This window comes from Salvia hispanica, chromosome 2 (assembly GCF_023119035.1).
Source record: "Salvia hispanica cultivar TCC Black 2014 chromosome 2, UniMelb_Shisp_WGS_1.0, whole genome shotgun sequence".
In the NCBI taxonomy this organism is placed as follows: domain Eukaryota; kingdom Viridiplantae; phylum Streptophyta; class Magnoliopsida; order Lamiales; family Lamiaceae; genus Salvia; species Salvia hispanica.
The window spans coordinates 10,637,496-10,649,111 of NC_062966.1; the positions used below are offsets into that span (position 1 = coordinate 10,637,496).

Here is an 11,616-nt window from a genome sequence, read left to right on the forward strand (position 1 = left end):
TTTAAATTTATATTTAATTTAAACACCAAACTAAAAATATACTTACTATTTCTTAATTTAAATAAAAGAATAATAATATAAAAATTTTAATAAATTATTAATTACAAATAATAATAATTATATTATTATATTTTTATTGCGTTGGATAGTTTAATATGGATTATCCATCATAATATATAATAATATAATTATAATTATAATTATAATTGCAGTTGCATGGAGTATTATATTCATTTTTTATTATAATAATAAATATAATAATTATTATTTTATAATTATAGTAATGTTTACGGATATTATAATTGAATAAATTTTATAAATTAAAATTGCATTATGACTTTATTGATTAATTAATAATTTATACAAAATATAATAATAATAATAATTTATTACACGTTATATTGTATAATTATATTTTAATTATTTAATAAATTATTAATTACTATTATGAATTATTATAAAATATATTATAATTATGATAATTTAATTATATTTATTTATTATAGTGAAATTAAGTATGACTTATAATTTATAATAATAATAATGATAAAAATTATACTATATTATTATATATGTAAGAATCCTAAAACTAGGGAAAAGAATATTTAAGAAATATTAGGATTCAGAATCCTGGAAAGTTGTACTAACTTTCCTTGTTCTCGGATTCTGATTACTTTCTCAGTTTATTAAAATCGTAACAAACACAGAAATTTAAAATTTAAGGAATCACTCAGACAGAATCCTACCAACCAAATATGGCTTTAGAAAAACTGAAAGCATGATACTTCATTATAAAGTTAATAAGTAAATGTAAATTAGGAAAACATTTAATTTCTCGTTGAATATGGAAAGATATGAGTATATACGTGGAGAAAACAGTTTGGGTTTGGAAGGAGTTTAGTCCAGAAGGCGTTCTAATTTATGTCACGCTCTCTAATTTTAATGGAGTTAAACCAACATATCCAGGCTAGGATTTACTAATGTCATTCAATCAAATAATAAATTCCACTAATACTCATTTAAATTTATTTCAAGCCAATCTCAAATAACTTCAAACATAAAAAACAAAACACAATCATCCAAATTTCGACGACAAGCTTATTTTTCGGCATACATAAGATTAACATTACCCATATTATGTCTACTTGAGAAATTATTGCCAAAGCTTCAAATAATTTTCCTGAAACCAACCATGTGAAGAAATTATTATTCCCAGAATTTTCAATTCATTAATTTCCACTTTTTGAGAACAAAATTACTATTTTCAATTAATTAATTTCAATTACATGACTCTCTGTTGTCTTGTTTTGTTCCAACACACATTTCACTCTTTTTTTTCAAATCAACACTATCTCTCTCCTGCTCCGTGAGATTGAATTTCAAAATCCCATCTCCACTTCTCGTTCAACGTCCCAGATCTTTACCTCTGCTCTCATTCTGTACTCTTCAATTAATGCTGATGTTTCTGACTAGAAAGATTCAAGCTTTGTACGGATTCTGATTCACAGTAGCGATGTGAAGATTTTGGATATGAGCTTTTCAGGTTTGTTTGTGCAGCCTGTTTGAAGGAATGTTGCTAAACTATACTCCACTGCACATTGTTTACGGGCACGAGTAGCTGTGTAGATTTAGATACATTAATTTAAGCGCTGGGATTGAATGAGATTTGACCTTTTTTGCGTCTAATGTGTGTTTATATGAAGTGAGGTCTCCATATTTTTCTTGAATCTTTGGTTTGTGTGTGCTAGTGTCCTGCATTTTGTTTTGGGGAAAAGCCTGTGTTAGGGTTCCGTCCATCTTGATATGGGGTCTGTTTTTTGTTAGCTTTCAGTGGAGTTCTAATCATTTTATTTGTTTCTTTTCCAATTTTTGACCACTTTAATTCCTAAGAGTAGAGATTGGGAACATTTGTTTTCACTCTACTCTACTAGATGGGTGTCACTTGATTTATCTGCTTGTTATCTAGAGAAAATCAATTTTATGCTGGAGTGAAGAACTAAAATGGAGGTAGAGAAGCGAGGAAAGGGAGGTTTTCTTCAGTTGTTCGATTGGAATGGTAAATCTCGGAAGAAGCTCTTCACTGTCAAACCTGATCTGCCTGGTATTCTTCTTCTTATTGTAACTGTCGTATGGTCTTATTGTATTTTGGTGTTTAAACGTCATTTTCGGTATTGTATGCAGAGAGTTCGAACCAAGGAAAAGAGAGTTGTCATGGTTCAGTCATTGCACGACGTCAGCTGGTACTTATCTTGATTTTATTCTATTGCATCAGGCATAAAGGTCTTTGGTACTGACTTTATTATTTTGTTGTGTGCTTGTGTGAAGGTGCTTGACAAAGCCTTCCAACTTAATGCCACATGTGACAATGATTATCCTTTTGCTTCGTTAGCTAGTGACGACTCAGAACAGGCATCAAAAGCACCTGGGGTTGTTGCACGTCTTATGGGACTGGATTCTTTGCCGACTGCAAATGTTAATGAACCTTGTTCTAATCCATTTCCCGAGTCCTATTCGTTTAGAGATTCTAGTTACTTAAAGGCCGCTCCTGCATTTCATGGTGAACATGATATTGTAATCTTTGAGAGTGTGCGCTATAAGTTGGATGGATCTAGTCGGAATCCTTTGGACCTGAGGTTGCAGAAGGTGCAGAATCGACATATAGAGAGGTTTCAAAGAGAGGTACTGCCTCCCAAATCCTCTAAGCCCATCTCTGTTACTCATAACCGGCTCCTGTCTCCTATCAAAAGTCCCGGATTCATTCCACCTAAAAATGCTGCTTACATAATTGAGGCAGCTTCCAAGATAATGGAGCAGAGTCCAAGGTCAACAACTAAAGGAAATTTCTCATCACTTGGGTTACCTTCTGGACCATTTAGAGTTCGGGATTTGAAGGAGAAAATGGAGTCTGCTCACCGATCTTCTCAATCAGCTGGTGCATCCCACAGGGGGAAAGAGGAAAATTCTAAAAATTTCAAGAAACAACTAAATGCTCGGGGTAAAGGCCGATTAGAAGAAAGTTATCAGTATAAGGGATCTGAAGAATCCAAAAGGGCAAGTTCGCAAAGACTAAAGAATAATGAAAAGCCAGTTTCTCTTGCAGTTCAGGCAAAATCCAACTTCCACAAAAAAGATGGGACAGCTTCTTCTGGTAGCAAAAGTTCTGAGAAGCAAAAAGAACACAATGGATGTGTACCTAGGGATCTAGCACATGCCCAAAAGAAAGTGGAAAAGCAAAGTTCGTCAAGCAGGCCGTCTGATGCGCTCAGGTTGAATAATCAGAAGCAAAATCGTGCCTCAGGCAAAGATGATGCAAATTTTGAACCTTCTTGTTCCCAGCCCAAGGAAAGACAAGAATCAAACATGTCTTCCAATAACATTAATGGGCGGACTAACAGGAATGTCACTAAAATTGTGGTCAATAATGTGGTGACATCTAGAAAGACAAATTTTGTAGCTGCTGATCCTGGAAAGGAGGTTTCTTCGTTGAGAGCAAAGACAACTTCAAAGAAAAGATTACCTATGAATAGGAATGTTCAGTCTCGTGGAGGTGTTGCTCAAAAAGTTACGACCATGAAAGATGAAAAATCTATAAAATGTAATGTTGCCTCTGAAGGTGATTCTAAATGGGATGTTATTGACAAGAAAAATAGTTTTGATGTCGTGTCATTCACATTTACATCACCGATCAAGAAGTCTGTTGGATCTAGTTCAAGTGCTGCAGTATTGGAAGCAACTAGCTCAACTTCGCCCAGTCACGACCCTTGGGTACACGGATCTGATTTAAGAACTTCTGCGGCGTCCTCTTCAGGGTTAAATGTTATAGGCGGAGATGCTTTAAGTGTACTTTTGGAACAAAAACTTCAAGAATTGACTTCTAGGGTTGAGTTTTCCCAGAAAGAAATGCAAGGATCAGCTTCTTTTTCCAGTAATAACTATGGAAACATGAGTCCTGCAGTTAACCTGGTGGAGTCCCTGCCCATGGATAATGGTATAGGCAAAAATAAACTAGAAGCCCAGGATGCATCCGATTGTCCTTCTGCTGATGAACTTTGGCTCCAAGCTGAACAAGCAAGCAAGGTATTGCACCTTCCTTTGGACCTTCTTTTGCTAGTTTTATATATCAATGACCTATGTCCTTGTAGCAATATTGTTTTTGTCATTCTGGTAGCATCGTACTATAAACAAGTGAAAATTAGATAGCTGATTTTGGACATAAGCATCAAACGGAAGTTTAAGGGAGAGTTAAATGCATAGGGAGACTCAGTATTCTGAGTTTAAATGAAATTGGTTCCCTTATAATTGATGAGTTGTTTTTCTCTAGTTACAGATTTTCATCCTTCTTGGATGGTCCTCTCTAATTATTGATTTGTTCTTCTTTTTCTCCTGGCAAGTCAGTAACATCTTTTTGCCTTTTGATTTCTTGCACAATAAAGTGTGATTAATTGGTTAACCCTCTCCAATAAGCATTAGATAGGACATCAAATGACATCTGATTGGCCTACAAATCCACCAACAAACACATAACTGGCCTACAAATCCACCAACAAAGACATCTAACTGGTGTACCAAATGTCATTAGTCAATTATTTCTTCAGTTTCAATCGCTTTAACTTAACCTTTGTATCATTGCATATTGAATAATTCTAATACGGGTACTAACCAAGCGAAAAGTGACAGGAAACATTGTTTCTTAGATATCATGTAATCATCTATCCTCTACTATGCATTGATTGTCAAAAGAAAAGGATATCATATTGTTACACCTTTCACCAATTTTTAACACCACTCTTCCTGATACATGGTGTTAGGGCATGGGAAGATTATATGGAGCCCATGTTTATTTACTTTGGTCCTTAGCACTGTATTTTCTGTGATCTTAGCTGATTCATGTACTTCTGCATCAAGTAGTAGAAGTGGAACATATTACGTCATGTGCTTGACCTCCATAATATATCGGTTAGAATCATCTCAGAGGTCAGAACTGACCCACCTTGAGGCTTTCGCTGGTCAAGTGGAGATGGTGAGAGTATGGCTGGAAAATAGAAAAAAGGAGTATTTTTTCCAACATTAAGTAGGGCTGGAATGTAGTATAGATATCCTTCTATAACATAACCATAGAAGGGGATAATCTCTTGGATTTCTTAGACCGAAATAGTAAATTTGACACCTTTATTTCTGTCACTGACTTTTAACGTTTTTTCATTTTCAGGGACTAAGATACTTTGAAGGGGCTGGTGATAGTAACAGTCAGAGACACCTGTACTTGCAAGGGTCCACTTCACTCTCAAGTCAGCCGTCTCTGTCAGGAGCTAGTTGTGACTCATTTGATTTTGGCAGAAGCTCGAGCATTGAAGGTATAATACCACATCCTGTTTGTTCATCATTTTCATGAACTTGGTTTTCATGAAGAAATAGGATATTTTGTATCTATTGTGTGGATCGAAATTCAGAATATGATCCAGTTTACTTATTTTTAGAGTTTTAAGAGTATAACGTAGTGTGAAAGGGTATTAACTGTTCCCCTTGTTTATATCTTATTCGGATCAAATTAATGCTTTGGTGATTTAGGTCCAATGGAGTGTTCATCGCTTGACTTGTGTGATGGAATGAATTGGAGATCTACTAGGAAGCAGCCCCACATAACTGAAATTGATCCAGAAATATTAGATACCGCCTCCTCACTGTCTGTTGGGGCTATGTCTGAAACCGTTTCTTCCAGCCTACATGTGGTAGACTCAAAAGATTCTTCGAACTGGGAATTAAAATACATAGAAGATATTCTTAGCCACACAGAATTCTTGCTGGAGGAGTTCTCTCTGGGACAAGCTCACAAAATCGTAGCTCCTGACTTCTTCGTGCAGCTGGAGAATCAAACAATGGAGTCATACAAAACCATGGAAGAAAATGTGCTAGAACGTAGAGTATTGTTTGACTGTGTGTGTGAATGCCTGGAACAGAGATGCGGGCGGCTTCTTGCTGGAGGTCGTGAGTTCTGGGCAAAGCAGATGGCGGTGTTACATAGAAGGCAATGGATGGCAGATGATTTGTACAGAGAAATATGGAGGTGGACGAACTCAGAGGAGCTGATGGTGGACGAGCTCGTGGACAAAGATATGAGCTCGAAGAGTGGGAAATGGGTGGACTTTGAAGTAGAGGCATTTGAAGAAGGTGTAGAGATAGGAAATAGGATACTAACTTGTTTAGTAGATGAATTGATTGATGATTTCTTGTTGTGATTTTGCTTACCTAATGTTTGCTGCCGATTTTATGATTCTTTCTAACTATGTGGTTTGTTTGTGTCAAGAATCATGCAAACTCATTGTAAGCCTAATTCGAGATACTTGAAAAAAATCCGTTTATAGTGAAATGGTTATTTGTGTGTTATGACTCTTTTACCTGATTTTCGTTGTATTTTGCTTTATACTATAATTGATGCCATAAATTGAAATTATAGTATTTTGTAAGACGAAAAACATATTTACATATTTTTCTCTCAATAATCCAACAACGGTGGAAGGCCCTTTAATCGTGTCACATCCAAACTTACCTTATTATAGGCAATAATTTAATTTACTACTACTATAAATCTTACCGTATTCAATTTAGTAGCGTGCGCATAGCCAGATTAAGAGCATTTCCAATAGCGGTTAGCCCACCGACTAGCCAATTCGCGTCGCTAGCCGGTCGGCTAGTCGAACTATTGGAAACGGCTAGCCGCGAATCGGCGAAAAAATCGGCGTGGGCTAGCCGATTTGAGGGCGCTGGCCGCCATTGTGGCGAGCCGATCGGCCAGCGCTGTTTTTTAATTATTTTCTTTTATGCATTTTTTAATGTATTTTTTAATGTATTTTTTTATTGCATTTTTAATGTATTTTTTATGAATTTTTTTAATTATGTGATTTTAAAACAGGCACACAGATGACGGGCTAGGCAAACTATAACGGATTCAAGGCATACTAACATTTTTTAATGTATTTTTTTAATAAATTAATGAGGGGTCGAGTGGGGCGGTGGCTCGTGTGTGGAAGCCCGAATTTTTTTTTATTATGTAATTTTTTTGATTTTTAGTTAATGTACTTTTTTTTATTTAAATAAAATTAATGAATTTTTTCCGTATATGTGTCGTAAATTTAATTCCGTATTTTGTGTTTAATTTCGTAAATGTAGTTGTTTTTGAATTATTTTTATTGCGGTTGGCCTATGGCTGGCCTAAGGCTAGCCTATTTGAGTAAAATGCTGATGTGGCAGGTGGATTTTTAGTGCTGATGGCGTGGCAGAGAGAGAGAGTCGCTGGCTTATGACTGACCTATTCTTATTGTGGAGGCTCTAATACATAGAATTAGTAGTAATATAAACATTTTCATATGACCAATATGTAATGTTATTAACGTACACGCAAGCGACAGTAATCACGTTTGAAATCCTTCGATTTAGATTAAATGATAATAAAGAATTAAATTTGGCTAATACGATAACAACTTTAAAAATAATTGATATACATATTGTTTTGCTTTATAGATTTTCTTTAAACTACTGAATAATGTGAGCACCAAAGTAATAATGTGAACACTATATATATATATTAATCATTTTCACAAATTGAGGCTCATCTCTGCTTGTTTTTATGAGTTACTCTTTAATTATCTTCAAAAACGAATATTAAGCCATGACAGTGTGACACTACGTATATTTCGTAACATCGCATTGTTATTGAACATTCTAAACAATTAATACAATAAATTAATATTAATATCGTGAAACTGGTGAAATTGATCCAATCATATATTGTCTCGAATCAAACATTTTTAAAAATTATAAATTTATATAGGAATTCTTACTTGTTGTTATCTCTATGAAAGCCCCTATTAACTTATAGTAAAGCAAGAGACATAATCATTGTGTATTTTTGAAATGGAATTAATCGCGGTCTTAATTATATAAACTTCCGTTTTAACTATATATAGAAAAAATCACAAAAAAGAATGATATTAATGTCGGTCAAAAAAATCACCACTCCCATTTGTATCAAATTAGTTATAGAATTTTAAAATTTTAAAATATCATACGAAACTTGCATTTTTGATTAGATGTCAGTATCACATTATTGATTTCAAATGCTAGCATATAAGTAAGTGAAACCAAGTGGATTAATCATTCCGTAAATACAGAGATTTCAGTAGTCTCCCCAATCATGGAAGACGTCACCGTCGCCGTTGCCGGCGATATCGACAGCTGCTGCTCCACTCCCTTCGTCAGCGCTCCGTCCAGCCCCGGCCGCGCCACTCCTCCCTCCGGATTCTACTTCAGCGCACCCGCCAGCCCCATGCATTTCGTGCTCTCCTCCACCGCTCTCAATTCCTACCCCTCCGCCGCCGCCGATTCCGATTTCGATTTCTCAGCCACGCTGCCATCCACCGCCGCAAACTCACCGGAACACATGAGCTCCGCCGACGAGCTGTTCTTCAACGGTCAGATCCGGCCGATGAAGCTCTCCGCTCCCCTCGATCCGCTAATCGAATCGGAGGATTTGAAGGTGCGGCGGCGCACCAGATCCATGTCGCCGATGCCGTTGGAGGAGAAAGGAGCGGCGAGGTCTTCGTCGAAGCGGTGGATATTGCTGAAGGAGTTTGTGTACAGAAGCAAGAGCGAAGAGCGAAACGAAGGCCACAAGTCGAAGAAAGTGGCGCACAAGGAGAAGGAGAGGAAAAAGAGAAATAATGATGGCGGCGGCGGTAAGAGGAGGGTGATCTCGGCGTCAGCGCACGAGCTGCATTACACAGCCAAGAGAGCGCAGGCGGAGGAGTTGAAGAAAAAGACGTTCCTTCCGTACCGGCAGGGGCTGCTTGGGTGTTTGGGCTACGCCTCCATCAACGCCTTTGCCAAAGCTTTCACTACTGTTTCCTCTACCTAACAAGTAACAACCACACACACACTTATATATAATATGATGAAATCAAATCAAATGGGTGCATGGATTAGCAGCGATTCAAAATCGTTATATGAATTTTATCTATCAATTGCGGTGGAAGCAGTTATTATTTTGTTACCACTTCTATCATCTATGATTGCTATTTGAGGATGGAATTGGGTAGAAATTAATTTTGATCATTGATCGTTCTGAATATATACGTACAAGGCAATAATTTTAATTTCTATTCAATACTACGGAAATTAATCAATAATTGTAAATTTGTGATCTTCAATTCGATGCATTAAATGATACTTATATGACAGTCATCAAAAAATTATGAAATGCTTCTAAAATAAAACAGACAGTTAGAAAACATCTAACATGTGCTTTTAAATTTTACTACATGAATATAGGTGCGAAGTGCGATGAGTTATATCAGGTATTGAACTGGTAAAGTATATAAGTGGGGAATTCAAGAATAAATTGAGCCATATGTTTTTTTCCTACTATTTGTTAGATAGCCATATCACATATGTGTCGCCGGTCGAGGTCATCCAAAGATAAGCTTTACAAGATTGTTGTTCTTTATTTTTCTTTTAAGATTCGCACATATTTAAGTGTTTAATTATTTTATTAATCAAATACTAACGTAATTTTCAAACTAATAATAATAAGGATTCTTGACACTTAAATAAATGAACTAGTTCATATCAGGGGCTTCTTGGTATAATGAAATAGAATAGTGGAATGGAATGTGATTCCTACTTCCATTCTATTCATTTGCTTAGTGTGATAGAATGAATGAGTTAATGGATGAAAATACAAAAGAAATCCAAGGAAATTGACATTTTATTCGTATCTTCATTCCATTCTATTTCACCCTCGTTCCATTCCATCATACCAAGCATTAGGGTTTACACTAAAAAAAAATACTAATGACACAAAAATTGAGATGCTATTACTAGCATTTAATTTTTTTTAAAAATAACCATAAGTAAGCACGCAAAAGAAATTAAAGTCGATGGCAATTGAAACTAAAAAAAATATATTATAACTATCCCACATTGGTGTATAAAGAGAACTGAAAACACTATATAAGTCTCATGGTGTAACAGCCCGACATTTTAGGGTATAATAAATACGGCGATCGCTACCTAGGCGGACTTAAAAGCAACAAGAACATAGGCTAGGGTTTCATTTAAAGGGTTTTGACCAAGGTATTTAATGAACTATCAGAGCAATAAGTCAACGGCTTAATCAAGAAAAATAAATGAATAGATATCGTAAATTATGCTCAAAAGACAAGGGTTTAATATCAAAAGGAATAAGTTCAAAAACCAACGATACTAAGTTTCATGTTTAGCGGAAGCAACCAAGAGAAAAGTGAAGTCATGTATGAAGACACAACCCCACTCAATGTTTCAAGACGACCATATTATCATTCAATTTATTTGTTCAACACCGCCAACCTCTCGTCGCTGCCCAACCTGCACATAGGGAAAACACATGCAGGACTGAGTATTTTAAACATACTCAGTGAACTCATGCCAAAACATTTTAATAGATATGTCATCCTTACCATAGTGAACTCGAGTTTGCATTTATAAAAGAATATCATCGAGTATCACAAAATAATTTTATAGACTAGCCAGGCAAACAATTCCTCCCATTTTCTCAACAACTAACAATTCTATAGTGCGACGAAAGTGTGGCCACGCTATTCGCCCACGAGACCGGCCGACTAGCAAGGACGGCTCCCGATCCCAACTGTGTAAACTAGCCTGATAGGGTTTGCGGCCCTACTCAGACCCGAATTCGTTTTTATAGCCCTATAGCCTAATGGAGCGGACTCACAAACTAGGCATCAGACACACAACATAATCAAAACAATCACAGACATGGCATAACATTTTAATCCACCCTTGTAACACCGTAATCAATATTTTGGTAATAAAAGAGTTTAGTGAATAAACCCCACCTCGATTCCTTAGATCACAAGTATGTTCTTCCTCTTGCTATCACACCGAGAGCGCGAGTTATCACCTTTAATTTATGCGTAACACAAGTAAGTCTCAATCATCTACTCAAATTCATGCATGTTCCCAACGTTTCCCTTTTTCCCCTCGATTCGTTTTATATTATCACTCAAAAATCAAACATGATTATCATATCACTTTCTATTCGCACCACAACTCCCGATCTGACGTCAAAACATGTCACGCATGAGTGTTTTACAATACACCGAGGCACGCACACACACACACCATCACGATCCACACACACACATACGCATCCCATTCATCCGTTAGTTCCCCTTTACACTCATTCTATATGCATGAAGGTTCAAGAACACCGATTAATCGGTTAGATGAGAAAAGATTAATGCAAAAATACCTTTTCTCGATAGAACGAACGGTAGAACAAAGTAGTAGCCTCGATTCTTAAAAAATTCTTGAGTTTCAACTTCAATTCTTCTCAAAAGATGAAGAAATATTGGAGAAAAGTAGAAGAAAAATTGAGAGAGAGTGGGAGAGAGGGGAGGCGTGTATTTGGGGGAGTGGGGGGCGTGTTTTTGTGTTCTAGGGTTAGGGTTTTGTCTCTTATTTATAGAGTTCAAGAATATAATCCCACAATTAAATAAAGGGTTTTTGGTTTTTTAAACCAAAATCTTTCCCCGAATTCCGGTTTTTCCCATGAACTATGAG

At 36.1% G+C, this 11,616-nt stretch overlaps 2 protein-coding genes across 2 annotated transcripts; both read left to right on the forward strand.

The window, feature by feature from the left end:
• The first annotated feature begins 1,294 nt into the window (after nt 1-1,294).
• Nucleotides 1,295-6,384, forward strand: LOC125203420. The gene is made up of 6 exons (XM_048101757.1): nt 1,295-1,543; nt 1,967-2,101; nt 2,182-2,240; nt 2,326-4,077; nt 5,210-5,354; nt 5,569-6,384. Exons 2-6 carry the CDS (start codon nt 2,002-2,004, stop codon nt 6,234-6,236), a joined length of 2,724 nt encoding a protein of 907 aa, XP_047957714.1. The 5' UTR covers nt 1,295-1,543; nt 1,967-2,001; the 3' UTR covers nt 6,237-6,384.
• A 1,787-nt stretch (nt 6,385-8,171) lies between these two features.
• On the forward strand, nt 8,172-9,073 carry LOC125203169. The gene has a single exon (XM_048101472.1). It carries the CDS (start codon nt 8,192-8,194, stop codon nt 8,909-8,911), a length of 720 nt encoding a protein of 239 aa, XP_047957429.1. The 5' UTR covers nt 8,172-8,191; the 3' UTR covers nt 8,912-9,073.
• Nucleotides 9,074-11,616: the final 2,543 nt, after the last annotated feature.

Bases quoted from the DNA above. Each gene is read 5' to 3' on its own strand.
- LOC125203420 (XM_048101757.1), top strand. From the start codon at position 2,002: ATGGAGGTAGAGAAGCGAGGAAAGGGAGGTTTTCTTCAGTTGTTCGAT. The intron at 4,078-5,209 runs GTATTGCACCTT...TTTCATTTTCAG, and splicing joins AAGCTGAACAAGCAAGCAAG to GGACTAAGATACTTTGAAGG. The intron at 5,355-5,568 runs GTATAATACCAC...TTGGTGATTTAG, and splicing joins CAGAAGCTCGAGCATTGAAG to GTCCAATGGAGTGTTCATCG.
- LOC125203169 (XM_048101472.1), top strand. From the start codon at position 8,192: ATGGAAGACGTCACCGTCGCCGTTGCCGGCGATATCGACAGCTGCTGC.